The sequence below is a fragment of the Culex pipiens genome, chromosome 2 (genome assembly GCF_016801865.2).
Source record: "Culex pipiens pallens isolate TS chromosome 2, TS_CPP_V2, whole genome shotgun sequence".
Taxonomy (NCBI): domain Eukaryota; kingdom Metazoa; phylum Arthropoda; class Insecta; order Diptera; family Culicidae; genus Culex; species Culex pipiens.
Genome location: NC_068938.1, coordinates 54,848,161 through 54,866,445, shown reverse-complemented (window position 1 = coordinate 54,866,445; position 18,285 = coordinate 54,848,161). Strand labels below are relative to the sequence as shown.

The following is an 18,285-nucleotide window of genomic DNA, read 5'->3' as shown; positions in this document are numbered from 1 at the left end:
AAGCCAAACAAATTGGTTTTTGAACCCGTTTCTATTTTTGCTTCTACACACTCTGTTGGTTTTTTCTTCATATCTTTCAATACAAGTTTTCGTTACAATTCATGCAGCTGTAAGATTTCTCAAACATTCGACAGTGTCATCCAATCATACTTTCATCCAGAGCTTTCCATTTTACTGTTCTAGAAAAATGCATTTTGTTTTGTTTCTTGCTGTTTGGCAAACTCGGCCAATCTACTTCATTTTGGTACTTTTTTATTCATCTGTGTGCGCATCAGTTCATGTTTAGAGCTAGTACTTATGAAACGAATTATCTGAAACGTAGATGTGGGATTTTCTATATATTTTTTATCATTACGACTAAAAACATCTTTTCCGATAGTATTTACACAATGTTTTCTAGACATTAGAGTTGACTTAAACTTAATTAGAAAATTATATTCCATTTTTTTTAGAATGTAGAATTTTCAATCGTAATATCATATAATAGTACACTAAAAACCTCAGCAAAGTTATTTCCGAGCTATAGTTTAGAAAGCTGTTCAAATTGGCACAAACTTTATTTTTATTCAAGTTATCAAAATTACTAAATGATGAAAGTCGTAGATCAATTCATCTCAGGTGCTCTGAGCCTTACTAGTTTTTTTTTCATTTTTTGGCAGGGCTGCCAGATCTCAAAAAATCATAACTTTTCGCATAGGTCTATCAAAATGAATTGATCTATCAAAATCTAACGAATCTGTTAATATACATTTACAACATCCAGCTTTGAACAGCTTTGAGCATTTTAATTAAGTCACGATATCTTATGGCAGTGTTGCAAGATTTTTAATTTCATCATAGGAAAGATATTTCAAATACCTTCGAATAAGGTAAGGCCAATTTATGAGATCCGACGTTTTGAGGTTATGTGAATTTATGAAAGTTCTCAAAACTTCAGGTCTCTAAATCTCAGTAAAATTGTGTTTAATTCAAAAAAAAAATTTTTTTCTTTCAAGCTCTTTTTAATTTCAAAATTTTGATATTATTTTTCGAAAAAAAGAGATTTTCACACAGAATTCGTTTTTTGTCATTTAAAGTCTAACCATTTTTATCGATAATTTAAAAATATGACGGCATATTGACTGTCACTTAGAAAACACATGATTTCATCTAATTCAGTTTTTTTGGTAGCCCGAGTCTCAGCAACAATTGTTCAAACAACAAAGCCGAAAAGAAATAAAATTCTTTGAAATTTCTCATCGTTTCCGGAAAAAAAACGTTTTTCAGCCTTAAAAAAGGCATTAAAATTAAAATTTAAGTTACCATGATTATTTTAAGCTTATTTTCAATATAAACTAAATTTTACGTTAATTTTGGTACATTTTTTCGAAGATTGATCAATTTAAAAAGAAATTTAAGATAATTTTGATCCTCTAAACAAACTTTGGAAATTCACCTTTTAAGCACAAAAAAAAATTAACCGACAGATTTTTTTTTTAAATCAATGAGTAAGTCAAATCTACATATATATTCAACGTTGCTTCTCAAGTGATTAGAATTTAAAAAAAAACTCATTTTTAAAGCAGACATTTTTTGTCTAGTGCAATGTTTAATACATTTATATTAACTTTCTACAAACTGTAAGATTAAAAAGCTTACTTGATCCACCACTAGGTTGGTCTGAAATAGAAATTTTCTGATTTAAATAATACTGCACGCTTTTTGTCAAGAATATACAGACACCGCTTTTAAGGAAGACGGCATCCCTCTTCTCGGCTCATTTGAGGTTATGTAAAAAATCGCCCTTTTTTGTAGCCGTCATAATAGTATTTTTCAATACCAAACCGCGAGACCTGGAACTAGGCAGGGTAGACCATATCCGGACAAAATTCGTTCAACCGAGAAAATGAAGTAAATATTTTGGACCAACATCCCCATGCACGCACAGACATTTTCTCAGAAATTAATTCATAGATGTTACGTAAAAATTAAATTGTCTAGGAGGTCAAATTGAAAAGTTTATTTTCAAGTGATTTTATAGCCTCTCCTCAGTGAGGAAGATAAAAAACCTTTGGAGTTCTGTTCTATGAAATTGTATTGGTTTATAAAAAAAATCACATCTCTTTAAAACATTCTTTTTTTGATCAATAAGCCTGGAACAAATGTAATTTAATCTTTTTTTCCTTCGGCTCTGTTCAAGGACTTAATTTCAACTTTCAAAATTTTGATGCAAAAAGTATCCCAAAATGCTTTATAAATTATTGTGCTACTACCAAAAATTGGTAAAATATCAATGAAATAATGAAAATACTTTTTTCCTTATGTTTTATGTCTTTTCCGATCGGTGATCCAAGATTTCAAAATTTGAAAAAAAAAACTATGAAGGAGGAGGATAAAAAATACAAAAATGATCTTAACACTGTGTACTTTAAATAGATTGAAATCATTTTTTTATAGAATTTTAATTTTCAGCAATATTTAATTGTTCGCTTCTTAACTTATTAAGGATTTTTTGATAGGGGGAGGGGATAACAACAACACAAATTTCGAGTGGTCTAAAAGCATTGAAACAAAATCCAATTTCCAAAGCAAAAAACGAAAAAAAAAGCATTTTCAACTGTTTTTAACAAAACACAAATTTCTCACTTGCTGTAACATCATGCCTGCGTCACAACATTTTGCCGTCCCCTTTCCATTTATGCGCTGCTCTGAATGTTTGAGAAACTGTCAATGGCTTGCATTCGTTTAGTTGTTCTTACTATCTCTATTTCCATTTTCTTCTATACTATGTGTGTATATTTTTCTAAATCAACCCTTTAAAACAATCTGCTTAAAATTTGAACGCCAATTTTGGCGCGCACGCTCGCGTTCAAAAAGATCTACATTTTTGCCAGTAAGCTATATCAAGTTGGAATGTACAGCGCGCTTCCTCTCCCCCGGTTGTTTGTAATGTAAATTGAACTATTTTTGAAATAAACGTACCTTTTTTGAACCCACATTCATTAACGTGTTTTTTTACCTGTTACAGCTCGAGAGTTAAACGTTTCCCCGTTTTGACGATAATTGCTTATCAAAGTTTTGCGCACCCCTCCCCCTTTATTCCGCCACGTAATTGCCAGCAAGCTTTTCGATTATTTCTTCATCAAAAAGATAATATTTTACCAAAAAAAAAACATCCGTTTCAATTTGAAAAGCAATATACGCAGCAACGCATGCAGCGCAAAAGTGCAGCCAGCGACGACAATCGCCGTTGTGAATGCCAGCCCACCACAAAACGGTTCGCAATCGATTTCACGCTCAAAATGCAGACAGCAGCAAAAAGGCCCGCTCGATTAAGCTTTTAATTAAAATTATACTCACGCCCACTCTGGCGAAGCGATCAGACACCAGCAGGCCAACTGACTTTTTATAGGGTGATTTCAAGTGTCGTGATGGAATAAGCAAATTTACTTCAAAATTTCAAGCAGACAACTGATAATTATTTTTCCCTTGATAAAAACATGGTTTTAAAATTTATCATAATTTTTTATTTGATTTTACAAACTTTTTTTAAAACTAGTTTCATTCAGCTTGAACAAAATATACCTCCGTCGTGTTTACAATCAAAAGATTTTATCAATTCAGATGATTTTGTTTGAAAATTCTCATTTATGGATTTGTTTTAGATGACAAAAAATGTCAGAATTTGGCACAAGTTGATCAAATTAATTATTTTTCCAAAAAAAAAAACAAGACTGAAAAAAATGAGTTTTAACTTTATTCAAGATTGGCGTAATATTGAATGTTTTCACCTTTTGAAATGTTAGCCTAGTTACAAAGTTCTCAAAAAAAAAATCGAAAATATCATAAAACATCACAAATGTTTCATTCATTTCATTTCATTCATCACCATTGAAGAGTGGAACAAAACATCACGATTCTTGTTTATTTTTCTGTTATTCGCTGTATTTCAGCAACCGGAAGTCCAATCTTTAATTTTTCTTGGACATTTTCTGAACTTTTGGGAAAAAATATTTTCAGGACAATCATGGACACTATTTAAATAATGAAAAAAAAACAGATTTTTTCAATTGAAATTAAACTTTAAGACAAATCTGTAAAGTACGATTGCATATTTAATTTTACATCAAAAACTAAAAATCCGATTTTTTCAAAAAAAAAAAACAAGACTCGGCGCCAATATTTTGACCATAATTCTCTATGGCTCAAATGTCCCGTTTTTTGTACCCTGAAATATATTTATGGGTGATTCTCTACCAACTCACACGAAATCCGGAAAAGTTGCCCCGACCCCTCGATTTGCGTGAAACGTATTTTTCATCGAAAAAAACACTAAAAAAGTTTTAAAAATTCTCCCATTTTCCCACTCGACTGTAAAAAATTTTGGAACATGTCATTTTATGGGAAATTTAATGTACTTTTCGAATCTACATTGTCCCAGAAGGGTCATTTTTCATTTAGAACAAAATTTTTCATTTTAAAATTTCGTGTTTTTTCTAACTTTGCAGGGTTATTTTTTAAAGTGTAACAATGTTCTACAAAGTTGTAGAGCAGACAATTAAAAAATTTGATATATAGACATAAGGGGTTTGCTTATAAACATCACGAGTTATCGCGATTTTACGAAAAAAAGTTTTGAAAAAGTTACTTTTTGCGTTTCTCTTTGTTTCGTCGTCCGTGTCTGTCGCGGGTGACCATGAATGGCCATGATCGATGACGACCAACTTTTTCAAAACTTTTTTGAACTTTGTAGAACATTGTTACACTCTAAAAAATAACCATGCAAAGCTAGAAAAAACACGAAATTTTAAAATGAAAATTTTTGTTCTAAATGAAAAATGACCCTTCTGGGACAATGTAGATTCGAAAAGTACATTAAATTTCCCATAAAATGACATGTTCCAAAAATTTTTACAGTCGAGTAACGGATTATGGGAGAATTTTTAAAACTTTTTTAGTGTTTTTTTCGATGAAAAATACGTTTATTCGGAATTCTGAGTACGCCATCAAATCGGGCGTCTAATTTTACACAAAAGTCCCTTTGACACCAAATTTCTATCTCATCACCGTTTCAGGCTGCAAATTATTGAAAAACACCTCTTTTTTCACATGTTCAAAAATGGAAGGGGTCGTACCGCCCCTCCGTCACGAGATATCAAAAAACGGACCTCGGATTCGTGATCAGGGACAAAAGTTACCCCTTAGGACAAAGTTTCACGCAAATCGAAGAGGGGTCGGGGCAACTGCTGTGTGAGTTGGCGGAGAATTACCCTTATCAAAAAACTTAAAAATAAGTATTTTTAAATTTTAAATTTTTTTGGTTGTCATTGTGTATAAAATTAAAATTTTCAAAATGGTTATGTTGCGTTGTTATTTCTTTTGTGTGAAAAGTTTAATTTAAAAAAAGTATTTTTTTAGGGTGTAACTATTTTTTTCTTAATAATTCTAATCTGTACCTAGAACTTTGTCGAAGACACCAAATCGATCAGAAAATCCATACTCAGGGTACAGGCTTTTGAATATTGTAATATCTTTTTATGGACTTGTACGGACGAACCAATGATGCAAAATGACTTTCACACACAAAGATTCATTTAAATTAAAAAATATAAAATTAAATTTTCACAAAACTTTTTCATTCTTGAGAGAATTGCTCCATATTAAAACAATCAGTGAAATCGTTTCCTAAAAAATCTTTTTCCTGAAAAATTTGCAACAGCCTAACAAAACCAAACAACAGATACAGTCATTCCCACATATATAACGGTTTCCAGATCGGCCAATGTTCAAAAAATCATAGCAAATCGATAATTGAACTAAATGTTTCGCTTTTACCTTCATTTGAAAGCTTTTCTTGCGATCTTTCGAATGCTGTATAGAACATCTGCAAATTTTAACTTTTATATGAAGGTTTTGAAGAATTACTTTGACCCTTGAAATCCACAAATTCGGAACACTTTTTTCTTACGAATGTAAACAAACTTTGGATCTCTCCAGGAGTACATATTTATTACCAAATAATGACTTCACAAACTGAAACCAATGAAACTCAAGCTTAGTGATGTTTCATACATGGTTTGATAACTTTTTATGTGAAAATATCAGTTAAATTCAGGTGTTCCACAATTGTGGGAGGCACAATAACATCCCACAATTATGAAACAGGCCATTTGGAGGCAGTGTTTTGCTGCTCTGGACAAAATAGTCTTGGAATGAAGCTTTTTGTTCAAAATGTCCTACTTTTACCAGTGAAATAGCAAGATAATGTCCAAATGAAGGTTCTAAAAATAGTAAGGTCGACAGAAAAGTTACTTTTGGCATGCTATTGACAAATTATCATAAAAGTGTTCCGAATATGTGGGATGACTGTAAATAAACAAAAAAGTTATAACATTTCGTGTTCAACTTTTTTTTCAAATCAAATCAGAAGAAATAAACAAATATAAATACAAAACTTTTCAATTTTCACAATTTTTTGCCCAAATTATCATTTCATGTGTAATTTTAGAGCAAATCATGAATAAATTCACTTTAAATAGTATCAAGATTGCACAAGGATAAACTAAGCGGACTTAGCCGTTGCCAAAATATGTATTTACAGGACAAATTGTCCCATTTCTAATGAGGTTTATTAGCATGATGCCTTGCAGTTTTGGTAAAAGTGGACCATAATTGTCCCCCATCTGACAGTTAAAAATATAGACAAATCTGGATCATTTTCAACCGGAAGTATCCAAATTGGTCAATTCTACCAAAAGTAATGAGATTTTTAAGAAAAAAAATAGGGGTCAAATGACTACCCGAGCGTTTGAGTGTTAATGGCGGAAAACGGCAAAAGTGATGAAAATTGGTCGAACGGCTTAGAGTGATTAAAAAGGGTATATTTCCACTAGGTAAATTCCATTACTCAAAGACAGTTGTGAAACCATCCCGCCCAAAAAAATCTCAACCATTCAGCCTCGATCCGATGTTCCGTCAAGGAAGCTCAAATCGACCGTGGTCAACGGCTTCATCCACCCATCAAAGACTTTCGTTTTCTGCCATTGAAGTGGGGTCTTCCTGCCGCTTCGAGCGAAAATCACGTCAAGCGTCAAACCTGCCTTGCCACATGCCTCAAACTTCAGATCCGAACTTTGGTTCGAGTTTTGCCTTCTCGACAGTTTGACAGCCGGACGGCCCGAGTGACTGACGTATCAACAGGTTTTTCGGAAAAGTTCAGACCTCTCCTGGTGTGTGCACGCCTTAGGTTGCACCTGTTTTTCCGTTCTACTGCATAATCTTTTTTCCTCTCTTTTTCCCTCCCCTCCTGTCTGTCCCGTGTGGAACAAGTTCCGGAGGAAGAGGCATGTTGCTCCCCCGCCCACTTGAAGCCTCTGCTGTTCCGGCTTGCGTCAAGGTTTTCATATGGGGTACCCCCCACCTCTACTACTGCTGCTAGAAGACTCGAACTAGACGATGCTATATGCTAATGAGCAAACAAATTAAATCAAAAGACTCTTGGCATAATGAATTTAGGCTTGGGCCGCTTTCATGCCAGAAGGAAAGTGCAGCAGCAAAGCAGAAAGAGAGAGAGAGTGTGGTGTTTGCTTCAAATTTCCGCAAGACAAGCAATCACGACGACGACGACGACGACCTAGATATTCACGGGCGTTTGCATTATTTGCACCCCCGATAAAGAGTGGGCTTTTCCCACTACTCGGTGGCATCACTGGGCAAAAAAGTGGTCCTTCTGGGTTATAATTTGCAGAGTGCACGGAAGAGGTGGCAGGATTTATATTGAAGCAAACGTAAATGTGACATTTTTTATTGAAATAAATTAAAGACTTAATAAATGAGGCTTGTTTTAGTTATTTGAGAAGCAACTATTAAAGTTTTTTTTCAATTTAATAATTTTCGTTAAAAAGTGTAATTTTAATACAATTCATTGTATTAATTGTATTGGCCAGTATATTTTTAATAAGTATCCAAAACCTAGATCAGACTTTTCAGGATTTTGTCGAAAAATATATTTTTGATAAGTAACCAGCGATGACCTGTACATGTTCGGGTACCAAAAGTTGTGTCTTTCAATTACGGAAATTTTGGTACCCAATTTCTTTCCGTTTTCGTAATTTCCTGTATTTGCGAGCAGCAGGTCGAAAAACCCAGTTTCTATTATTTAAAAATCGTATCTTGGAATACTTAAAATTATAATTTCACCACTTTATTATATGTAAAGTAATTTTTTGCGAGGAATCCGATAAAAATATATAGACGTAGACTCTCTGGTCCTGAGACCTTCTAAACAGAATTTTAAGTTTTCATGCGGTCTTTCAAATGCAAGGCTCGATTTTTGAAACTCAAAGCTATTTTTTCTTTAAAGGCCAACTACTCACCATTCATTTGCGTCCAAGACAAGTAAAATCGGTTGAAATGTCGCGGAGTTGGTTTTGGCGAAAATCGACGGAGATTGCCATTTTTGGACCACCCTCACATGGCCTGATCACCATAATGGCCAAACAAAAAAAAAAATACGGTTCTAATCATTTCGGCCAAGGAACCGCCTGACAAATTTTGAGTCCGATCGGAGAAACCTTTTTTTTACCGAGCCGAACCAGCGTGTATGGCTGAAAGGCTCGTTGATAAAGACCTGGAATCACTTTGTTTACATCTACAAAGTAGGCTTGTTCAAGCACAAGCATGACTTTTTTCATTCTTTTTAATGAGTTGTTTTATTATCATTAGTATGTGTTTTATTTTTTCTAGTTTTTGCCTTTTTTTGCTGGAAAATTTTGCGTGTGTTTAAGTTTCGATCGGTTAGAAGAGATTTTTCTTTTTTACGGGCGAGAATGTCATTCTGCGATGTCGCAGATAAACTCCCTGGCTGATTTTGGAATCCTGCAGCTCTTTCTGGTCCAGCGAAAAAACATCGCTAATTCTAGCGAAGCTAATCCAACAAACAGAGAAGATTTTCACTAAACCAGTAGGTTTTCAAACGGAATCAAACAATAAAGACCGCTTCTGGATGGATACAACCGCATCGACTCCATGAACAATTTCCATTCATGATTATAAAAAAAATGAAGATCTCGCCGTCAACTTTTTTGAGATGTCTCGACTTCAACTTTAGGTTCTAAAAGCTATACATTTTTTATTTATGCAAAAAAAAACAACATTAAATGATCGATAAAATACTCTCTACGTTTGGCGAACAGTAAAATGGTTCCACTTTGACAGTTCAAAATTGAGGCCGTTTTATGAACCACTATTCAGCACCCAGATAAAGACAACTAACTAATTATCTTTTTTCGAATCATGCTGTTTAGAATAAACATTTTGTCAATTAACAAAACGCCTTCAAAAGATTGCAAAATTGTTTTATTGTTTTAAAAAAATTGGACGAAAAATATATTCAAAAATTCTGGAAATAAGTGAAAAAATATATAAAAACTAGCTTGATCCACCTATGTGGTTAGAGCCTTTCTCACTTTTTACCAACATTTGGTGATATGATGGGTTTGGACTCAAATTCCATCTATTCCTCAAAAAAAAACGCAAATATCACTTAAGCGGTCAGAATTAAGGACAGGGTTGCCAGATCTTCCATGTTATGGACTCATTACCTAACCAAAGATGGGTCGGAAGATGGATCCGGACATAGCTTAGGCAACCTTCGGGAAGTACGCGACTGCCGGTATTTTTAAAAAAAAAGTACATAAATATCACTTAAGTTGTCATATCTCAAGACAGGGATTCAATGGAAAGATCTTTCGATTCGGATGATGGATCCGGAAATAGTTTACATACATTTAAGTGAGATCCGGCTTCAAAAAAGTTCATAAATATCACTAAAGTGTTCATAACTTGATAAAGGGTTGCCAGATCTTCAATAATTCAGGCTCTTTTGAAAGATCTTTTCATAACCTATCCAAGGATAGGTTGGATGATAGATCCGGATATAGTTTTCATACAGATAAGTGAGATCCGGCTTCAAAAAGTGCATAAATATCACTTAAATGGTCTTAACTCGAGACTGGGTTGCCAGATCTTCAATGTTTTAGACTCATTGGAAAGGTCTTTTGATAACCTAACCAACGATGGGTTGGATGATGGATCCCGACATAGTTTACATACATCTGAGTGAGATCCGGCATAAAAAAAGTCCATAAATATCACTTAAGTGGTCATAACTTGAGACACGGTTGCCAGATCTTCAATGTGTTGGACTCATTGGAAAGGTCTTTTGATAACCTAACCAACGATGGGTATAGTTTTCATAGTTTTCATGCATATAAGTGAGATCCGGATATATGTGAAAACACATTTTTATATATAACTTTTGAACTACTTATCGAAACTTCAAACAATTAAATAGCGATGTATGGGACCCTCAACCAAGTCGAATGCAACCGGTTTGATCAAAATCGGTCCAGCCAGTGCTGAGAAAACTTGGCAAGAATTTTTAACACATACATACATACACACACACACATACACACACAGACATTTGTACAGTTTTGGATTCTGAGTCGATAAGTATACATGAAGGTGTGTCTCTGAGCTCTCAATAAAAAGTTCATTTTTAGAGCAGGATTATAGCCTTACCTCATTGAGGAAGGCAAAAATCAGAATGGAAAAAAGTTTATCTGAAAAACATTAGGGTTTAGTATTCCATCACCAAGATTACAAACTCAGTTTATGATTTTGGAAATGCCCATTGTTAATCAAATGTTGGAAATTCCCATTGTTAATTAATGTTTCAAAAATCAAAAGAAATTTGAATAAACCCCAACATACTTAATTACACTTTAAATAGATTTCAGCTGATTGCACTTAAAAACCGTTAAAATTTCAAAGTTTTTTTTTGAGAAAATTTTGTTTGGGGGGGGGGGGGGTTTAAAATAACTGTATTAGCCTAAGTTACAATAATTCATTAATTTTTTGTTAGAATCCGAATCATTGCTTAATTTTAAAAGTTCAAATTTTTATTGCACTAGATATTAATTTGAAACATATTTCGTCAAACAATCCTTGCGCAATTTCCGGATTTTCCGAAAAATTGTGAAGTTGTGGAGCTTTGGTGTCTTCAGTCTTCTGAAAAATGGAAATGGGAAGGGGCAACTTTTGGTTTGGTCGAAAATCAGGGTGGTTCATGATTAGGGTGATTTTGACAATCTAACTTTGTGAGAATATTTTTGGGATTTTTTATCTACTAGAAAGTTGTTGGACTTGCCAATCCACGCAACTTTGTCAAAAACACCAAACAAATCTCTTTTTACGAGTTAAATTACATGCACAGCACCTGTTACGTTTAATCAGGCTCATATTTAGTATTCAGACATGCCCGCAAAAAAAAAAGTCATTACTGTTACATCCTATTGTCGATGATATTGTCCACTGTCAGACTCAAACTCAGTGACATTCTCTGCGGACATCCCCTCTCTCGGGAAACTATTCTGGAGGGGGACAAATTCCACGTGTACTCCCGTTCAATTTATGCACGCATTTCGCATGTTTCTGTACCCCTAATGATAGCCAAGCTTTCAAAACTGACTGGTTTCAACATTAATGTTGCAAAGTGCAAATATTTGCACTAATGTGCATCCACCCACCGCCATCGCGACACAACATAAGCCAAATGCGCCTTGCACCGATTACGGTTATGATAATGGCCACGGTGGCATTGCTATGTGCCACAATGCGGTTGTTTCCAGGCCCGGGGCCCTGGATGAATTGAAAAGCTGATTATATGGCCATTGTTATGATTGTTTTAAAATTGCTTACTCAGCTGGTGACAATAGTGCGCACGTATTGTCACACGGATTGCCGCAATACTTGTTTTGAAAGGGTTTGCGAGGGTTTTTTTGCTAATGAAATTTACTTTTACTTTTTTCAGGTTTATAACGTTTTCATATTTTGAACAGAAGAGTTCTTAAATTTTCTTATCTAAGAATACTTTTAGATCATACCAAATGCTAGTTTAAACTTTGTTCGTCGTTCTTTTAGATTGAAACACAACATCATACAACTTCACAACGCACACATGACAAGCTCAAATTGTAAATTGCATTCGCTAAAATTCAATTTCTTGTTTTTCTCCAGTTTCAGATATCCTGCATCCCAACTACGACGATCCCAGCTCTAGTTTAAAGTACTTCGATATCGCGAAAGCTCTTACACTCGGTTGTAATATCACGAAAGAGGGAGATTATGAGTTAAGTTGGTAAGTAAACTAATAATCTCCAATTTGTATACGTTGAAATCACAAAAAAAAACTAGAATCTTCACTTTAAAAATTACGATTTAGTCCGGTTCATACCATGAGTGTGATTATGTGTAAAATTAATGAACCATTAAAAACCTCCGGAAGGCAAACTTAAAGCAAAGTCACACTTTTTCCTACTAATTAAAGCGGGACAAATCACAGCAGGAAAACACAAATTTGCACTTTTCCTGTCCGTCGTCTCCGCATGGAAAGAACGGCACATGCAAAATTAAACTCGAAATTAAAATTCACAGCGCGTTGAAGCGTCCATCAATTATCATAACTTTCCCAGCCCAGCCCAAGTCCCCTTCCAGGTGGTGGTCGTAGTTGTGCTTAGAAACCGCTTAGCATTCATTAATCAGTTTCCCTCCCCCCATCCCTCCAGCAGAAGAAAATTTGCATGGTGCAACCTCGTTTGTCACTGCAATTGTTGTTGTTAATTACTTTATTTCCGGCAGCTTTAACCTTTCGGTCATTCGCTGCCCGCACTGCAATTGGTTTGCGCAAAACTTTACGAGAAAACCACGTGCGCCAACTTCAATTCATTAGCACACGACGCCGGGCTGGAGACACGACGACAACAAGACTAACGGGGTGTCTGCTTGCTGAATGAGTTCTCACCATCTTGGAAAATTAGCATCCCATTAGCATTGCACTGTACTTTTCAGGGGGAGTTTGTAAAGAGAGCGGAATGTTTAGAACTATTACTTCAGTACTATGAACTTTGTGGAATATTTAGGATTTTTTAAAGCTTTGAAGAAATTTTAATAATTGAATTTTTAATAAATAAGGGTTTTTAACATGAACAAATTCAAAAAAAATACAAAATATTCCTTCTGTCTACTTTTAGGGCGAAAGACGGCAAGAACGTGAGCGACGTCGAATCGCTCAATAATCGCTTCAGGATCATCAAGGAGGAGAAGAAGTTCATCATCAGCCGGGCGCTCGAGAGCGATGCTGGCGTGTACACGTGTAGTGTGCCCGTGTTGAACGCGTCCAGAACTATTAATGTATTAGGTAAGTGTTCATTTGCTTGTAACGATAAAGGCTACCAATTGTCAGCATTGAAAATTCCGTAAAAAAAAACCATCCGCTTTAACGACCCCCAGGTCTTTTGTGGTCTCTATTGCAAGTCTCTGCTCGAACCTAGGAAACCAAAGGCTTGAATGGGGAGAGCACCCAAACCTATTTTTACTCCAAGGAACCTTCCACTGACTGACGACCTTTGGATTGCGAGTCCAATGATTCCACCGGAACAGGCTTGTTTTTGTAACAACAACCAAGGCCGGGACCGACGTTTTACTTCCTCATCCGATGGAAGGTTGGAGCAGATGGGAATCGAACCCATAATCATCTGCTTACAAAGCGGACACCTCAACCATTCGGGCAAGCTTGCTGCCGAAAAATTCCGTAATCATATCTTATTTTGAGGAAATTTTGGCTCAAAATTGTCTCTGTTACTCATTTTTATTTAGAGAATCGTGCCAGGAAGCATCTCTTAAGATTTTCCTAAAATTTCATTTGTTTCTGGTCACCCTGCTGATTATTTAAAACATTATAGTTTGAAATATTTGGAACAATCGTTAGACTTAATGATACATGAGTGTTTTTGAAATGGAAATGTTAATCCAAAAATCAGAAGATTCTATTTTCAATTTTCTGTGTATATCTGTATTTCACAAAACTTTATTATTTTAACACTTGCCCTACTACTGTCTCAAAAGCAAAGCAATCCACTTTAACGACCCCCGGGTCTTTTGTGGTCTCTGTTGCAAGTTTCTGCTGATTTCTAGGCGTCCAAAGGTTCTGTGTGGTGAGTCACCCAAAACCTCTTTTACGCAAATGGACCGACGTTTTACTTCCCCATCCGATAGAAGCCCAGGAGGATAAGGCGGGAATCGAACCCGAGACCCATAGCAACTTAGGGATCGGCAGCCGAAGCCGTTAACCACCGCGCCACGAGGCTCTGCTATCTACTGTCTCATTAGTTTTAAATTTCGTTAAAAATCAAAAATATTTAAAAAGTTTAGAAAAGAAAAATCCATCGAAAATCACCATAAATACTATTTTAAAAAAAACTTTCTTTGGAAACAACGCAGTAAACGTACCAAGTTCAACCGGAAGCATCCAAATTGGTCAATTCTATCAAAAGTTATGGGATTTTTAAGAAAAAAAATAGGGGTCAAATGACTACCCGAGCGTTTGAGTGTTAATGTATCTCTAATCACTATAAGTCCTTAGACCAAAGCTAGTTGAGGCATCGATAAACTATGATTTCTGGTTATTTATTTCTGGAAACTTTGCTTTTTAATCTTCAGCCAGTTTATAGGTGGACAATAGGTACATTCGGAAAACTTATAATCTATTATCATTAAAAACCAAAACCTTTTACTTTTTACAACACATGTCTAGTTGATTGAACATATTAGCTATTTTGAAGCTCCATTTTTTTTACTATTGCCATTGCTATGTCACAAATTGATGATAGGTTGCTTGCCCCCAATTTTGAATAAAGTAGAATTTATCTAGAACCATGCAATTTTTTTCGAAATTATGTAATTTTTTATCTGCATTAGAATTTGTCAATCAATTTAAGCTGTTTTTTTTCAGTTTTTGTTTTTTCCAAACAAGTCTTCATGCAGTTTTGAGGGTTGACAATACAAAATGAGCATATGAAAGTCCGAAAATCCGATCTTAAAAAAGTATTTTTCGATCGTTTTCTATCTTTGGCAATGTTGCATGATAAGAAATTTAAAAAAAAAATAGAAGCACGAAAAAATAATCCCGATATTTTTATTCTACTTTCTATTCAAAAACGTTACTTAATCCACCTTTAGGTGGTTGGTGCCTTCCTCACATTCATAAAGCGAATACACTGCACAGCCTAAAAAAAAGTGTATTAATAACACTTATTTTATCAAAATATCTTAGATCCGGCATCAAATAAACTGTATTGAAAACACTAAAGTACTTATAACTTTTAATAGGCTTGTCAGATTTTCAATCTTTTAGACTCTTTGAAAAGATCTCTTGATTACCTATTTTGTTATTTTGTTATTTTTTTAAACTTTTGATAGGGTTGTCAGATCAATAACGTTTTAGGCTTGTTGGAAAGGTCTTTTAAATACCATTCTAAAAATGTATAGCATAACGGGTTTCTTATAAAAACCACCCTTTTTACAATCTTTCGAAGTTTAGCTAAAATCGTTTTTTAAGCATAACTTTTGAAGTACTTTTTTAAACTTCATAATATTAACTAGGGTCTTGTGGAACCCTAAGAAGGATTGAATGAGACCAAAAGTGTCCAAATCGGTTCAGCCTGTCCGTAGATAATCGTGTGCGGTTTTCGGTGCACGGACTTACAGACATACACACGCACAACCATTTGTTCAGGATTTGATTCTGAGTCGATAGGTATACATGAAGGTAGGTCTACGAGGTCGAATAAAGAATTTCATTTTTCGAGTGATTTTATAGCCTTTCTTCATTGAGGTGAGGAAGGCAAAAATTGTATACTGAATTCCAGAATTAATATAATTAATTTTGATATGTTAGAGTTTAGAACGGTGCCAAATCTGCTACCGGAGGCATTAATGTTTGAAAAAAAGACTGTTGGATTTAAAACGAAAATGTTTTCAAACAAAATTTCAAAATCAGTTCAAGTTGCACAAACAAATTTGAAATCGAAATCGACTTAATACGACTTTTGATAAAGTGCACCGTTTTCATATGGGCATTTTTAGCTCAAAAATTTCAAAAGAAATCAATGTTTACAATAATAAATTAATAAAATATGATAAGAAGAATATCGTAAATATCCTTTAATATGCATTTTAAAATTGTTGAACGAAGTGCTACTTTCTGAGGTTAAGCTTCATAATGTTTAAATTTTGTGAATTATTATTTTTTTCTAAGCGTCTTAATTTTTAACTTGTAATATCTCGGGATATTAAGTCAATATTAGAAAAAGTACATTTGCGAAAAAGTAAAAAAATACTCATTCATGAAATTCTTTTTTTTTAACAAAGATTTTTCAAATATCGATTCAATTCGAATTAATGAATGGCTCATTTATTAGGCAAACAAGTTTTGCAAATTTGTTTCTAAATTGAGAAACATAAAATTAGATAGAAAAGGACTTACCCTGCCCAAAATATTAGAATTTGTCCTAAACAAGGAAACATGATGTTTTTTTAAGTCATATAATGGTGATATCATGAACTATTGGGCCAATTTCCAATTTTAAAAATTAATCATTCTTTGTATAATCTGAGCATTCAGATAACATTATGATTGACATTTTAAATTGTAGCAATACTTTAAATAAAAGTGTTAAACCACACAACATTATAATTAATTTACTTTTTGTTTCTCTCTCTTCCCCTCAACAGCAAATGTTATTGTTAAATTTGAAAGCACAGAAATAGGTAAAACAAACATGGTGGAAGGTGAACCCCTCACGCTGCACTGCTTGGCGTTCGGATCAGCTCCGAGGATCACCTGGATTATCGGTAAGTGCTTTAATTTTTTACATAAAAATACTCCGATGCTTCTCTTTGTAAAATGAGTGGATTTATTTGTTATGACTTGGTACTGGCATTGATATATTCGTTTTCGAGCAAAGAAAAAAAAATTAAAACAACCTTTCGTCTCCACTGTACCATGTTTTTCGTATTAATTTTCAAACAATACACACACCTGCAACCAGGTCCGAATTAAGACCATCAGGTTGGCATCAAATGAAGGGGGAGGGGGTGCAACGATGCGCAGACTAATATTGGAATAATTGGAGTTAAAAATAGCAGCCCGCTTTGTGAGTGTTGTTGTTGTGAGTGTGAGTATTTGTGGGCAGGATGCACATCCCAGCAGATTCCATTCTCTCTTTTGCTATGTGTCGTGGACACAACAAAAAACGGACCACGATCGTCACTTGACTGTTGTGACGAGTGACGAACAGATGCCGTTTGAGACAAAAATTAGCAAAAATGCCACTGTTTTGTTGTCTTTTGACGATATTTATTCATTTTTAGCTGGTGAGAAATACAACAGAAAACTGTTTTTTTTTTCTTTTAAATACTTTTAGGAAGATTCACGGGAAAAGTAGAATTTATATTTTGTATGAAGATCCTGTCAGTCTATCAATCGACAACTGTTTCAGCTGACTGATGGTCATGCTCAAAACAAACGATGGATTCCAACCTCCCACGTACACACAAAACACCTTTCGAAACGCAAACATTAGCCTAAACGAATGCCAAAAATAACTGACTTGGCAAAGATCACATATCAAGAGAATCGCAAATCGACAAAAAAAGTGGATTCCTGTCTCGGGGAGTTCTTTTATCAAACGACTTAAATGTGTTGCACGAACATTTCACGTCATATCGACACACCAAATCTGTAAACAATCGATAAACATTAGGCGTTGTTTATGTAAACTGGACACCCCAGACCACCAGACCACTGTTTGCCACATTTTGCAAGTTATATATGTGTAGGGTGAAAGTCAGTGGGCAAACAATAAACAATTCGTTTGTGGGAGTAAATATTTAAATGCGATGTGTTCTCAGCATATTTTTTATCGCCTCTATATTAACTAACTCAATTCGTTTGCATTTTCGAGTTAAACTTGAGGCAATCATTAGAATTGAAGGTTTCCTCGTGGAACGCCAAAAATCGATTTAAATTCAAATTCTTTCAAACTTCTGGCGAAACGAACCCACCTTCCACCGCGCAAACTACTTTATAAACTCGCCAAGTGCGAACTTCAACCTGTAAATTACTCCATTTTCACTTGTTGTTTTTTCACCTGCTTTTTTTCGCTGCTGTTGTTGTTGTTTTTCATGGGCAAGCCCAAGCTCAGCCATGTGGTGCGGCCCACGTTCGTGCATTTAGTGCTGCCTTAGTCACGCAAACTTTCTGGCATAAATTAAAACGCCTTGCACGACCCCACTCTGGGCGGGGTAGAGAAACTTGGTCGGCTCAACCATGCAGGGATTATCCAAGTCCACCGGGGTTGACCTTTGATTTTGGTGTGGTCCAGACAGAAATTGTACTTCCGG

The 18,285-nt window shown here is 34.8% G+C and overlaps 1 protein-coding gene across 12 annotated transcripts in view; it reads left to right on the top strand.

Moving 5' to 3' along the window:
* The window catches only part of LOC120416275 (uncharacterized), an 85,915-nt gene that overhangs the window by 42,685 nt on the left and 24,945 nt on the right, over window positions 1-18,285 (top strand). For all 12 annotated transcript variants that reach the window (XM_039577989.2, XM_039577988.2, XM_039577985.2 and 9 more), the window contains exons 5-7: window positions 12,061-12,181; window positions 13,074-13,240; window positions 16,615-16,734. In XM_039577989.2, coding sequence (XP_039433923.1) covers window positions 12,061-12,181; window positions 13,074-13,240; window positions 16,615-16,734 — 408 coding nt within the window. The remainder of the gene's footprint in view (window positions 1-12,060; window positions 12,182-13,073; window positions 13,241-16,614; window positions 16,735-18,285) is intronic.